Source organism: Prionailurus bengalensis, assembly GCF_016509475.1.
Source record: "Prionailurus bengalensis isolate Pbe53 chromosome B2 unlocalized genomic scaffold, Fcat_Pben_1.1_paternal_pri B2_random_Un_scaffold_46, whole genome shotgun sequence".
NCBI classification, from domain to species: Eukaryota; Metazoa; Chordata; class Mammalia; order Carnivora; family Felidae; genus Prionailurus; species Prionailurus bengalensis.
The window spans coordinates 342030-356780 of record NW_025091153.1 but is presented as its reverse complement, the minus strand read 5'-3'; the positions used below and the strand labels follow the sequence as shown (position 1 = coordinate 356780).

At 48.4% G+C, this 14751-nt stretch overlaps 2 protein-coding genes across 3 annotated transcripts; one reads left to right on the top strand and one right to left on the bottom strand.

The window, feature by feature from the left end:
* Positions 1-1295: 1295 nt before the first annotated feature.
* NFKBIL1 (NFKB inhibitor like 1) lies at positions 1296-10389 on the bottom strand. Its single transcript, XM_043571793.1, has 4 exons — positions 10214-10389; positions 9543-9819; positions 2284-2505; positions 1296-2103 (listed from the first exon to the last, which is right to left on the bottom strand). Exons 1-4 carry the CDS (start codon positions 10268-10270, stop codon positions 1520-1522), a joined length of 1140 nt encoding a protein of 379 aa, XP_043427728.1. The 5' UTR covers positions 10271-10389; the 3' UTR covers positions 1296-1519.
* Positions 10390-11244: 855 nt separating this feature from the next.
* ATP6V1G2 (ATPase H+ transporting V1 subunit G2) lies at positions 11245-13745 on the top strand. 2 transcript variants are annotated; one of them, XM_043571899.1, is made up of 3 exons: positions 11245-11492; positions 11957-12057; positions 12581-13745. In XM_043571899.1, exons 2-3 carry the CDS (start codon positions 11998-12000, stop codon positions 12752-12754), a joined length of 234 nt encoding a protein of 77 aa, XP_043427834.1. In that variant the 5' UTR covers positions 11245-11492; positions 11957-11997; the 3' UTR covers positions 12755-13745. The 2 variants fall into 2 exon arrangements, with proteins under 2 accessions (XP_043427834.1, XP_043427833.1); XM_043571898.1 differs by having other exon boundaries at positions 11339-11661.
* Positions 13746-14751: the final 1006 nt, after the last annotated feature.

Here is a 14751-nt window from a genome sequence, read left to right as displayed (position 1 = left end):
ATTGCTTACCTGTCAAGCCCCAGCTTCGAATCCTAACCCCAACTCCCCCCGACAACAAACATGGGCTCTTTGCATGCCACTTCCGAAACCTCCGGCCTGTGAGAGGAACCGGACGCCTGGGTTGCTCACAGCTCGCCGGCTCTTCTCTGAATCACAGCAGCTTCCTCTCACAGGATCTTTCTCACCAGCCCTTCCTCCTCCTGCTCCATGAACAGTTGCCTGGTCCCTGCGAGGCCTTGGGTCTCTGAGCTGTCTTCTCCCAGGGTCTTGCGCCCACCCCGTGTGCCCCTGCTTCCACGGGCTTCCCCTCCACCTCCACGCCTGGGACTCTCCCGAGTACATGGGGCCTCCAGATCTGAAAAATAGGTTTCTGACCCGTAAGATTCTCTGCGGCAGACCTGTGCAGACTGTACACGCCAGCGCATGCCTGTACCGTCTCTTCCTTTCACGGAGTTCCCTGTTGTGTCCTGGGGAATGGAACTGGGCTTTGGTACTGTCAACAGCTTCCTCTCCCTCCAACCCCCAGGACCTTTTTCTCAACTTCAGGAAAAGATACCTATCCGGAAAGCCAGGCCTGGACTGCCCAGAGATGAAGCCCGGGTCTGGGGTGGGGGCAGAAGCTGGGTAGAGAGGAGGATTGGGGTACAGAGGTACAGAGATGGACTGAGGAGCTAGAGGGGAGATAGCCTTGGGTGTGGATCCCTGGTTGCCCAAGAGCAGACAACCCAGGTTACATAATTTGGCTCTTTCCACCTCCCTCCCCGGCTCCTAATTTTAGCAACCGAAATTCCACTCCCCCACAGGGCTCTTCCTCTGTCCGTTCTGCTTCTATCCCGTCCTCCCACAATCTCCTCATGGCCCCCAGCTCCAGCTGCCCCCAACTCAGAACGTTCAGTGACTCAGCAAAGGGAAAGCCCTGTGCCGGGGGAAGGGGGTGTTAAGTGGGGAGGAGGATGTGGTTCTGCCCCGGGGAACTGGGGAGAGGAGGGAAACTGGTTTTGTTCCCTTTTTTGCCTCTGTTCACATCTATTTCTCCAGTCACTGCCTGCAGAGTAGAGGAGCCCAGCGCAGGGAGGGGAGTGAGACTGGGGGGCAACATGGGTCTTCTCCGGGCTGCCTAGGTATGGGGGTGGGCAAGCAGGGCCTTCCTGCCTCCAGCTGAGAGCGCGGCTCAGTGTGTGCGTGCGTGTTGCAGGTGTGTAGGAGCTGCGGGTTTTGGCAGGCGGGGTGGGAAAGGAGATGTCACGTATGATGAAAACCACAGCAATGGAAAAAGGCAGAGGAGACACTGGGAGTGAGATGTGGAACCAGGTCTTATTAGGAAATGGAGGAGTCAAGGAGCAGTGGCGGTGGCCCATATCCTCCCCACCCCCACTCGTTACAAGTTTCACTCCCACCCCATATCCTTTGCGCGGGGCAGCATCAGCCTCTTCCTCGTCACCCCCGCCCTGACCTGCCCCTTACTACTGCCCTGCCTCTAAGGCTGCACTCCCTGCAGTTTCTCACTCTTTCCCTGGGGTCACTTGAGGGCCTCTGCGTGGCGATTCAGGGCTTGAGAAAGGGCCGTCACAGCTCCCATCACGCGGCCCAGCTCCCAGGTCTCAATCTGGCTTCGGAATCGCTGCAGGAAGCGGTCAGGGTGCCAGCGGACCTGCTGGACCCTCAAGTACCTCCTCAGAGCCCCCTGCTCCTCCAAGGGGGGGCCCCTGGCCACCAGGGCTGCAGCCATGGCCTCTGGGTCCCCTCCCCCAGGGCAGGGCCAGGGCACATCGCCAAAGCGCCAGAGGCTGCCCCTCCCTGCTCCTCTTGGGTGCTCTGCCCTGGGCCCAGCCCTGGCCGGCTCTGGCCCTCGGTCCCCACGAGCCTCCTGTGCCCTCTTGGCTCGGCTCTCACGCAGTTCTTCCTCCTTGGCCCGGGCTCGGTCTCGGAAGAGCCGCTGCTCCTCCTCCTGCTGTCGCCAGTTGTGACCGGAGCCCTCAGCCCGTGGGGGTCGGCGGGCTCCCTCTGCCTCGTGCTGCTGCTGCTTCTGGGCATGTTCCCGGGCCAGGCGATCTGACCAGGCTGAGAAGGACTCGGGTTCCTGGGTCTCATGGGAAGCATCATCTGTTTGGGAGGGCAGGATGGGGGTGGTCGGGGAGATGCTGTGAAAAGGTGACAGGCAAGAGCGGCAGGGAGATTCAGAGAAAGGGGGCACAGGAAGCCAGTGGGAGCACCCATGCGGTGGGTACAGGAAAAGCAGTCAAGGGGAAGAAGGGCAGCTATGGATGGGAATGGATTCCTTACCTTCAAACCTCCCGATGACCTCCTGCCACTCATCCTCCAGTTCTCCCTGCAGCTTCTGCCTCCATTCCCGCTCCTTAGAGGCCTCGTCTTCTTCCTCTTCTTCAGCAGAATCCCAGGGAGGTCCCCAGCCCAGAATTTGCCCAGGGGTCTCCCCATCCTTATTCTTTATTCCCATAGCAGAGGGGCAGCGGCTCAGCAGTGGCAGGAAGAAGTCCGTGTAGGCTGTTGGTGGGAGAGCAGTGAGCAGAAATTAGCTGGGACTCCCACTCCTTGGCAGGCTGCCATCTTGAATCCTGCTGGTCACTCCCTCCCTTGGTCTTAGAGCAACGGAAAGGGTTGCCCACATGGAAGTCTCCTGGGCATTAGGAAACCACGGTCACCGACAAATATCTACTGATAGTTTACCACATGTGTGATAAGTGTGGTAGTTTACAATATTATGACCTATGTTCCCACAAACTGTTTCAGTGTCCTGGGAGTTCTGCTATGTTAAATGACATTTTCTAGTCTGCGTCCAGCCACCTCGGGCAATGTCAAAAACCTCTAACTATGTACTTCGTTTTTAGTTTGAAAATACTGTCACTTTATAACCCTGTGTTTCTCATCCAAAACTAATTCAGACTGGTTAAATACCTGTATGTTTTACTCTGTACCATTATAGATATACAAATAAATAAGAGGTGCCTTTGTACATGGCTTTTTTTTTTTTTTTTAAGTATTTACCCATTTTGACAAAGACAGAGACAGCGTGATTGGGGGAGGAGTAGAGAGAGAGGGAGAGAGAGAGAATCCCAAGCAGGCGCCACACTGTTAGTGCAGAGCCTGATGTGGGACTCCATCTCATGAAACCGTGAGATCATGCCCCGAACCCAAACCGAGAGAAGGATGTCTAACTGACCCGAGCCATTCAGGAGGCCCTTACGATACTTTTCAATGAACTGAGTAAAATAAGTGTTTTCAGGGGAATTTCTCTCAGCCAACCTCATATGGGGCATACTGGAAGGGGGATTGGGAAGTAAAGGGAAATGTTCCCAGGAACAGAGCAAGGTTGTTCCAAATGACTGCTGACCTAGGGCAGGGGAAAAGGGCTGATATAGAGGGTCCCACCCAGGGGCTGGCTGACAGGAGGCTGGGGGTGAACAGCAGAGGGACTGACATTCCTGAACCCCCCTCTTCCTGAGCCCTCACTGCATCCACTCTAGCATCAGCAGAAGGCCATGCTGCTCACTTCACTACCAACCCAGCCCTCTACCCCTGGTCAAGCCCACCCACCATGGCCACCAAGCACCTCTTCACTCCGGGACAGAGGAAGGTGAGTGAAGTACCCTCCCTTCCTATGGACCTACTTTCTCTCCCTAGGGCAGGAGGAAATGGGCCGGCAGTCCTTAAATCCTTATTTTGTGGTGCTGGGAAGTACTGGCCACCTGACAAAAGGATGGGACAAGGGAAGGATTGTCCTGTCACTGCCAGGAAGGCAGGAAAACAGAATGGGCCAACCTGGGCTGGCCAAGGCCCATCACCCCCCACCCATCACCTCTTGGTGCATCTCTGAGCGCCGCCCAGCCCAAACCATATCAGGATGAGGGAAGGGGGTACTTATTACTGATGTGACTGGTCACAAGCCCTCCCAACTTGTCCCATCCAGCAAATACCTGGTCCTGTCTTTCAACTGTTTATTCCCCATTAGGGTTCACAGCCGCGGGAGGGTGGGTGGGTGCTCAGACTCCCATAGGAGGTTTTAAAATTCATAGATTTTAAGGAGTAAGGCCTCCAACTAAAAAACAGGGCAAGTAAAATATGGCACAGCATATTAAATAGCCACTAAAAATGATGCCTGTGTGAGGAAAAAACTGGCTATAAAACCATACATGGGATCCAGTCACAACCATGTGAAAAAAAGAGGCCAAATCTTATGGTTAAAAAAAATAATTAGAAGGAAATGTGTAAAAATTCTGGTCTCTGTGTGGTAGGACTAGGGGTAAATATTTTAATGTAAACAGGATACAACTGATGTGAAAAAATTTTTCTCTTTTTAAAGAATGAAGAATAAATTTAATCACTGTTAACAGTTTGCTGTGGTCCCTTCCAGTCCTGTCTTGGTGTGTATAAATGCATATATGGGCGTCTTTTTTTCAGAGGTATGTGACCATGCTATTTCTATTGTTTGGCAACTTGCTTTTTTCACTTAACGTCTCATTTGTATTTTTCCACAAGAGTATACACAGCCTACCTCATTCTTTTTTATGACTGTGTAGTGTTCCGCTATGCATATGAAACAAACATCTCCCACCCCCAGTCAACAGACTTTGTTTCCAAAAATGTTCAGCCTCCTACATATATCTCTGTGGACAAGGAGTGGGGTAGATTCTCGGAAGTGGAATTTCTGAGTCAAAGAACGTGCGATTTTACTGAATTGCTCTCAAATTTGTGCCAACATACGCCCTGATACAGAATATGAGTGCCTGTGTTGTCCTTTACTAAAGTTGAGTATCACCAACCCACCCTTTTAATTTTGCTCATCTGATAGAGGAAAAGATTTCATTGTTTTTTTTTTCCTTTTTTAATGTGTTTTGGCCCACTCTTTCTTCCTTTCTCTTTCCTTCCTTGTGTCCTTCTTTTTTAAAAGATTTTGTTTTTCAGTAATCTCTACACCCAACATTGGCTTGAACTCATGATCCTGAGATCAGGAGTCACAATCTCTACCAAGTGAGCCCGTCAGATGCCCCTGGCTCTTTATCTCTTTTGTGAATGACTTGTTCATGTTCTTCATCTACTTTTCCCCTGGAAATTATACATGTAGACATGAGAGCTCTTTATACTTTGTAGTACACTTTGTATACGTTTATACCTTGTGCCAAGTATTTGTAAATATTTTCTCCCATCCTTAGAAAGGTTTTATGCAGTTATATATGTATCAATATTTTCTCTCATTGCTTTTGGCTTTACGTCATCCTTAGATAGGCTTTCCCCACTCTAAGATTATAAAAATATTCTCTAGTGTTTTTTTTCTACTAATTTTTATTTTTAGAAATCCAAACAAATTTAAAAAGTATAGTACAATAAGCACCCCCACTCCTCCCACAAGGTATGTTACTGTTCTGTCATTTTTGCAACATTATTTTGTATTAAAGAAATAAAGTATCATAGGTAAAGTTAAAGCTTTCTCTAATATTGCCTTCTGAATATTATTCCCCATCTGCCCCTCACCACCAAAGGAAATGTCTCCTGTGAATTTGCTACATACCCTTCCTGTCATGTTAAGATATTTAAGCTGCTGTAATTTATTTATTTTAATTTTAGAGAGAGAAAGAGAGCGTGTGGACAAGCGGGGAAAGGGGCAGGGAGAGGACAGAATTTTAAGCAGGCTTCATGCTGGTCGTGGAGCCTGACATGGGTTTCAATCCCACAACCCTGGGATCACGACCTGAGCCGAAATCAAGAGGTGGATGCTCAACTGCTTGAGCCACTCGGTGCCCCCGTTATTGACTGATTGATTGATTGATTGATTGATTATTTTTGAGAGAGCAAGCACGAGAGAGTGTGAGCGTGTGCACGCACAAGTCGGGGAGGGGCAGAGAGAGAAGGGGCAGAATCTGAAGCATGTTCTGTGCTGCCAGTGCAAACCCTGATGTGGGGCTTGAACCCACCAACCATGAGATCATGACATGACTTGAAGTCGGATGCTCAACTGACTGAGCCACTGAGGCGGCCCTCCGGTAATATACTTTTGAGTCAGGGGTGAGGTCAGAGTCCTTTCCTTAGATGAACCAAATACTCCAAAATTGTTTCTTAAATAGCTCACCACCCACCAGTGATTTGAAATGCCACTTTCATCATCAATTTAGCAGTACAAATCAACTTCCCGGGGTTCTTTAATATGTTGTACTTTAATATTGAGAAAAATCTAGATGAAAAAAATTTTGAAGTAAAAACACGCTCTGTGTCTTAGTGGTGGAAGCACTGTTCTTCCCCTCCCCATAACGAGGCATGATTTCTATTTTAACATCACGTTCACACTCACTGGTCCAACACACTTGTATTTGGGGAGCCTAGGTGGCTCAGTCGGTTAAGCATCCAACTTCGGCTCAGGTCATGATTTCACTGTTTGTGAGTTCGAGCCCTGCATCGGGCTCTGTGCTGACAGCTCAGAGCCGGCAGCCTGCTTCGGATTCTGTGTCTCCCTCTCTCTCTGACCCTCCCCTGCTCATGCTCTGTCTCTCTCTGTCTCAAAGATAAATAAAAACATTAAAAAAAAACCACACCAATATTGTAAGTTTATACTGAGTGATGGTTGATAGAGGCACAGAGGAAGAAAAGGTAAAAGTGGGTAGGGTGGGGACACCCGGGTAGCTCAGTTAGTTAAGTGGCCAACTCTTGATTTTGGCTGAGGTCATGACCTCACCATCTGTGAGCTTGACCCACATAGGGCTCTGTGCTGACAGTGTGGAGCCTGCTTGCTGTTCTCTCTTCCCCTCTAGTTCTCTTTGTCTCCCCCACTTATTCTCTCTTTGTCTCAAAATAAACAAACAATTACAAAAACAAAAAGTGAGCAGGGTGGTTAGAGAAGGCTCCAAAAAGGAGGTGGGGCTTATGTTGGGCTGGAAAGGGAGGATAACTTAGCAAAGTGGAAATCAGGTGGATGGGAAGGCAGTCTTGTGAAAACATGCCTGGGGTCACTGAAGACAGAGCTGGGTAGCTGGAGTTGCAGGTTTGTGGTTGTGCCATGGTAGGTAAGGCTGAAAGGCAAATGGAACATAAACCAGATGGCTCAGCTATCTGCAAAACGGGCCACCGCTTACACCTACTGTGTAGGTCAAAGTGAGTAATAGGTGGGCGATGTCAGGTACTGTGCTGGCACAGAACAGAAGTACAGTAAATGTTACATAAAAAAACACATACACAAAGAAAACAGGCTGGCTTTGGACTTGATTGTTTTCGCAAAGACCGTTTCTTAGTGTCCACTAATTCTTGTTGTATGCAGAGAATGGTTATTGTCTGACTAAGGTGTGTTTATATGGGGCACTTTGGCAGCTAAGACCACTTCCCCATGAGGTGATGGGTCCCAAAAAGAAGTTACCAAAAGCCATTCACTGGCTTCTCAGCGGTTGTGACCGCGCAGCCAGACAATCCAGCATGAACTGCCTCATCTCTCGCCTAATGTGGGAATGGGAGAAAACCTCCCCTCCTCAGGGGATCCTGGGTCATTTCATCTGGTCAAAGGAAATATTTGCATTTTAAGACAGAATGGTCTCTAGAGCAGCTCAAAGCTGAATGAGACAGGCCATTTTACCAAAGAGCCAGAAGGCCACCTGGTGGCTGGACCGTCAGGAGAACAGGAGGAAGTAAGGCCCGAGAGGACACCACAGCTTGGGAATGACCTGAGAGCAGGTCCCCCTTAGGAAAGACAACAACCTGTCAGTTATGAGATTTCAAAAAGTTCCTGAACTTTCTGGGCCCTGCTTTCCTCATCTGTAATGAGATAATAGTATCAATTTCATATGCTTCTTAGATGTCAATACGACGAAGGAAAATCCTGCCACGCTATGAGGTAGTTTTATTACTCAAAAAGCCATAATTGGAAAATATGAGAATAAAAATAACAATACTTCTCATCTAGTGAGCGCCAAATCTGCCAAGTACTTGCCTCATTTACTTGTCACAGCTTTCATTTTAGAGAAGCAAGTTAAAATATAAATAATAATAATAATAATGATAAAAAAGGCAAATTAGGGTCACAGAAGTTAAGTTGCATGTTCCTGTTACACAGCCGGTAAGGGGTAGAGGCTGAACTTGGAGGAGGTCTGGGATCTGCCACAGGGTCCTCTGCTCTCTTGCCATGTATAACGTGAGCTGTCAAATTAGATGCTTGCATTTTGCACACCTGCTCTTTTTGTTTTTAACAAAAAATCTGAATGTGCCAGCCTATCTCATTATGTTAAGGGGAATTAAAGGGTTTTTTTAAATTTACCATATGGGGAGAAGTTTTTGGGGTGAGAGGTTTCTGTTGGGGAGCTGGAGGATGGTAATAGCAATCAAACTGAGTTAAGGTTGTTCATTCCAACCCAGATTTTCCTCCAACATTCTCACTAGAAGGAAAATCTCTAGAGGGTTTTATTTTCCTAAGGGCTATTATCTCTACTGAGCTGCCTCCGCTGTCAATAGGTCCCCACCTGAAACCCTCAGTGTCAAAGGTTTCTTAGAACTCAGATGTTTTTGGGACTTGGTAGGGCTGACCTGAAAGTACATACATCGTATCTTAGGTAGCCGAGGAGAGCCTGGGTAGCTCTGGTAACCAAACACGTGAAATGTTTCTGCAGTGAAAAGCCATCAGTAGGATAAAAATGAATGATAGATAGTCTCCCTTTAGTTCAGGTTAGGTTTTCTCTCCAAACGAGTCTGGTGGCTGACTGATGAAAAATGTTTGGCTCTTAGTGTTTTGAGTTGCAGAACTGAGGCTAAGGGAGTATGGATCTGCTGATAACGGAAACGACGTCCAGCATCTACTGCATGTTAATCACAGGCCGGGTGCTCTAATTGCATATGGTGTCAGTTCATTCTCAAAACATACGTGACAGCATGGGTGCTTTGAACATGGGCACTATCATTGTATAATTCTGTAATGTATCACACAGGATAACACAGTCGTTACAGGGTACAGACGGTCTAGCTAGGCTGCCTGGGTTATAATCCCTGCTCTACCACTTTGTCACTGGGGGACTTTGGCAAGTAATTTTACTTCTCTGTGGTGTTTTCTCATCTGACAAATAGTGGAAAATATTAATTCTTATAGTTTCATAGGGTTGTTGGGAGGACTAGATGAGTGGTTTTGTGAGAAGTACTGGAATATAGCAAGAGTTATTTAACTCTTTGCACGCGGGCAAACTAAGCCTCAGGGAAGTTTAGGAAGTTGCCCAAGAATACTCAGCTGTTAAATGTGAAGCTGGGATTTGAACCTAGGCAATCTAACTGCAGAACCTACCCTCTATCCTACTTTTTGTACTGTGTCTTGACAACCAGTCAAGACACACAGTAGCTACTAATGTAGAAAGATGTGAAAATTGAAGTTGTTGTTTCGAGAATGCTGGGATCTTCAGAGAATGAATGGTAGCTCAGTAACCTAAAGGCACAAATGACTGCCACATGCCAACGTGGACAGCTACTTTCCTCTGCATCGCTAGCTTATTTTTCATTTGTTGGCCTTCATCTCCTTCCCGTTTAGTTAGTCGCTCATGACCTTGTTCCCCACCAGGCAAACTCACCATCAGGGCCCTGGCGGGCAGCAGCGTGCAGCGCCGTGTCCCCGTGGCGGTCCTGGTGGGCAGGGTCAGCCCCAAGCCGAAGAAGCAGGCACAGGGCAGGGGCATCGTGCCGGGCACAGGCCCGGTGCAGTGGTGGGGGTTGCCCAGCGTCTACATCAAGGCCCGGGTGTCTCTGGAGGAGGGCTTGGGCCCGGACCAGCCGTCCTGCAGACAAGTAACGACGGAAGCGACGCTCTCGGCGTTGGCGGCGGGAAGTGGAGGCCATGGAAGTCTTGGGCTGAGGAAGAAGGAGAAAAAGGCAGCAGTCAGGGCCCCAGCCTTGCCTGGTCCCTCCCCCACCATCCCTGACATTCCATCTTGTTCCTCCCTTCGGTTCCCCTTCTTTTTACATCTTCAGGAACAGATGAGGCCTATCCTAACGCTCATCCCTTAACCAGATGATAGGTTTGAAAACAATTTTGAAGTGGGCTTGGGTCACAGACATTTTTAATGTAAAATTTGAGAAAAGGATAAATAATTGCTTTTGAGGCTCACTAGCCCAGGTAAGTTTTAATACGGGGCTTTGAAAAAGGCAAATAAAGAATGATGGGGGACATTTTAATCAACAGAAATCTGAATTTAAAAGTCACAGATAATTTCAAATAATGATCTAGAAATTGAATATAATCTACCCGGCAGACAGATGTGGAGGCTTCTCCCTCTGGGACCTGGGGGGAGGGGTTACTCATCAGACCTGCCCCCCGCCCCCCTAAGTACCCCCAGAGCTGTAGGCCCGAGGCCTGTGTTTAAGACGCTCGGAAGAAGGGAGGCGGGAAGGGCGGAGACACTGTAGGCTGGCGGAAATGGCGCACGCCGAGACGCAGGTAAAGGGCGGAAACGCACTTGGAAGGCACGTTACCGGATGTCGTCTCTCTCCGAGGGGAAAGGCGGGGGTGGGGGGGGGGTGTTCCCTCAGTCTGGCCTCGGGGGGAAACTAGGGGAACTTAAGGTAAAGGGTCCGTCTGAAACCGTAAGACTGGACGGTAGACGCGAAAAAGGAGCCGAGCAAGGGAGGGTAAAAACGGTGATTTAGAGATTTAGCTTCCCCTCCCCCAACAGGGAAGAGAGAAGAGATGGTTCAGAGATAGATAAGAGAGAAAAAAGAGGGGAGATGAAGAGGATTAAAAATCATGGTTAAAATGGAAAACCAAAACTAAAACCACGGTGAGGCCAAGAACTGGGACAAATCAAAAAAGACATGTGTGAAAGACATTGAAAAAAAAAAAAGTGGGGCGCCTGGGTGGCTTGGTCGCTTGAGCGTCCGACTTCGGCTCAGGTCATGATCCCACAGCTCGTGAGTTTGAGCCCCACGTCGGGCTCTGTGCCAACAGCTCAGAGCCTGGAGCCTGCTTCGGATTCTGGGTCTCTGGCTCTCTCTACCCCTCCTCCACTCATGCTCTGTCTCTGTCTCAAAAATAAATAAACATTAAAACAAAATTAAAAAGGGTAGGACAAAGCAAACGAAAATTTGGACTTGGGAAAGACACAGAAAAAGAGATAGAAAGGGGAGGTAGAAAAAAAAAAAGAGAGGAAGAGAAGTAGGAAGAATTCAGAAACCCAGCATACTCTTTTCCCAATTAACGACACATGTTGACTTCCTTTCCCTCTCATCCCATTTTCAAGCCCTCTATGCCTCCTTTTCATTCCTCTTTGCCCCTGTCCCGGTTGCTAGACAGCGACCCGGAAAACCCTGCACCTGCGGTGATGATAGCGAGCAGCTCTGGGCCTGGTCTCTGCTGCTCCCAGGTGGTCCTTCTGGGTACTGCCTGTGGGAGAGGTGGGAGAAGAGACCAGCCATCAGTTGGAGGATCAGTTTGGGGGAGACACCTGGTGCAGCAGGCTTAGCGGAAAAGGGGAGCACTAAGACCCAGGGACAGTGGAGAATTGCAGCGAGAAGCTGGTGGAAGAGGAGTAGGTGGTGTGTATGTGTGTTGGGGGTTGGGGGAGCCTTCTGGTACCTTGGTAGCATCCGAAACAGCATCAGCCATAACGACAGAAATGGCCAGTCAGTCTCAGGGTATCCAGCAGCTCCTGCAAGCTGAGAAGCGGGCGGCTGAGAAGGTGGCAGATGCCAGAAAGAGTGAGTTCCCTTTTCTCTCCCTTAGGAGTCTGGAAAGAAAATTGGGGTGCGGGGGGGACAGCAAACGTTTGAGTCCCTGGGAAAATCCAAGGCCGGGGTGGGGTGGGGGAGAAAGCTGGGGCTGGGCTGGCTGATTAGGAGGCTGATTAGGAGGGTGATTAGCAGGGTGGGTGTTAGACTCTAGCACCCGGTCGGCTGAGAGGTGGCAGCAAAACTTTCTGGAAAGGAATGACCCCTACTGTCACATTTTGTGAGGGGGTCTACTCCCACCCCCTATCCCTTCTTCTGCTTCCAGGGAAGGCCCGGCGTCTGAAGCAGGCAAAGGAGGAGGCCCAGATGGAGGTGGAGCATTACCGTCGAGAGCGAGAGCAGGAATTCCAGAGCAAGCAGCAGGCGGTGCGTTGTGGGAGAGTTGAAATGGGATCCTGGGGTGCAAGTTGGTGGGTGCATCTGATGAGGTGTGTATGGGGTGACCCTAGAAGAAAACAAGATGGTAAAGGGCTGAGGGGGACCCTTGGCAGGGACCACGTTATTGTTCAAGGTATGTGAGATGTATGAGAATCTGAGAGTTTTGAAAGACTTGGATGGCTTGTGGGGTGGGGGTGGGGGAGGGGACTTGCCACCGTCTGTGTGGAGTACGATGTCATTTGGGGTGGAAGGCAAAGTTTTATGGTCACGTGTGGTGAGGTAGTGGGGGTTTTCCAGTTGTTTTAGGATGAAGTTGCATGTCAAATCTCAAAGGAAGGGGAATTGTGTTGCTTTCTTTGGTGTCTGGATATTTCCATGGGATGGGGGTGGTTTTGGCAAGGGCTTTTCTTCCTAGCCTTGCTCCAGGACTTTTTCCTCCACATACCTGTACCCTTCTTTCTGTGTTTCTGCTTTTGCCTTTCTGTCTTCTGCCCCTTTCCCGATCCCCCAGGCCATGGGCTCCCAGGGGAACCTCTCAGCTGAGGTGGAGCAGGCTACGAGACGCCAGGTACAGGGCATGCAGAGCTCCCAGCAGAGAAACCGTGAACGCGTCCTGGCCCAACTTCTTGGCATGGTCTGTGACGTCAGGCCCCAGGTCCACCCCAACTACCGGATTGCTGCCTAGAATTCACCATAGGACCTGACTGTTCCCTTCCAGTTCCCTTCCTCAAAGAAACCCCCCAAACAAAATTACCACCTGCCATCTTCACTGCTTCTTTCCTATTTTCTCTCCTTTCCATTCCCTAGAAATTCTAGGGGCAAGATCCAATAACTCTGTGAAAAGTACCCTGCTCAGATCTGAGTCTCCTTACTGTTCTTTAACCTTCACTGGGACCTTGTAAACTCCCAAGTCACTCTCACCGAAACCCTCTGTGAAATTTGTAGCATGGATAAGTAGGGATGTGGAAAAAACACTTTGACTTCAGAGCCTGGAAGCCTTGGGTTCCTTTCCCAACCCTGCCACTTTCTGGCTGTGCACCTAGGACAGCTACTTAATCTGTAGTCCAGTGTCCTCCTTTGCAAGACTGGCATGATGCTGATGGTGATAATAACAATAATACCTACCTTACAGGACTGCTGCAATGATTAGGAATCACTCTGTAAAGAGCCTAGCATGGTTTTTGGCATGTAGTTGCTGTGATTCCATAAATGTCTGCCCTATGATATTATTACCACCCGTTGCCCACCGTCAAAACCAAAACACAACTGTTTCCTCACATTTGTCAATGGCTGTCTAAATCACTCACTCATTCTGTGAACCTAGTAATTTTTCTGAAGAATTGGTTCTTCCCACCTCTCTTTTCCCAGAGACTTTATGGTCCCTGAAAAGGAAATGAAGACCTCGTTTAGCCTCTCTACTGTGGTTCCAGGAAGATGTTGCATTTCGTAGTCTCTCTTTTTGTCTCTAAATTGGTCTTTCTTTTTATTGGATTTTTCCCTTTCCTTTTCCGATTTCCCCAAAGACCCATCAGATGCTCACTGCTTCCTGAGATGTAAAGTGATGCTGTGTTCCTTTGTATGCATGGCCTCCCTTTCTACATCCTTAACATCCTTTCCTTTGTAACAATAAGAAAGTGTCAATAATAATAATAAAAATAAAACCTTTGGGCAAATCAGTTGGTGTGTGGAAGCAGCTTCCTTTTTGCTTCATCATTTCTCACTTTCATTCACTCTCTTGTTCCTTATTTACATATTCCCCAAATACCCCAAAGCGCTGTCCTTTGAAGCTTGTTGGAAAAAATAAAAGCAACTAGTATGTTATTGTTTCTCTTAAATGAGGAACATATGTGGTTCCTCGTTGGGAATCCGAGAACTACAATGGCAACTATAGAGAAAAGCTGGGGTGTATTAACAAGCACTCTTTGCTCCTTATTTTGCATTATTTTTCTTCATGGCACTTATTACTACTTGACATTTGTTTATATGTTGTCTTCCCTGGAATGTGAACTCTGATGACAGGGCTGTTCACCGAGTCCCCGGATCCTAGGTTAGCGGTTGGCACAGGGTAGGCAGCTGATAAATACTGTTGAATCAATTGATACTTAAAGTCGGAAACATCATCCTTGGATCACTGTTCCTTCTCTTGGCCGCAGAACAATGCCTACTTCACCAAAGACTTGAACCAATGAGGTAATCCATAGGGTAATTATTAACCGGACTCTTCAAGCAGGGAGGCAGGATACAATAGAGACTAAACGACGTTTAAACAGCTAGCTTTATTTTGGATCTGTTGCTTTGTTTGTTGTAGAATGGCAATAATGGTACCTATTCCTTACTGTTAAGTGGCTAACTGGTAACAGGTAAAGAGCCGAATGTTTGCTGTCATTTTTGTTGACGTCACATCTGACTTTGGTAGCATATCAAAGACTGGGTTATCAAATGCTTCATTAAGGAAAAAATTCAAGCTCAACAATGGGGCTGCTGGAGGCGGGGCTAAAGACATTCTGGTCGAATTAACAATATTTATATAATGTTGCCTAAACCTCAAGCCCCACCACTTCTTTAAAACCTGAGGCAGAATCCACTCAGTGGATTTAGAACACCTTCCAGACTCGAATTTCCTGTCCCATAGCCTCAGGGCCCTTGGGGCATCAACTACATCGGCCAACATTTTGGGCAAGG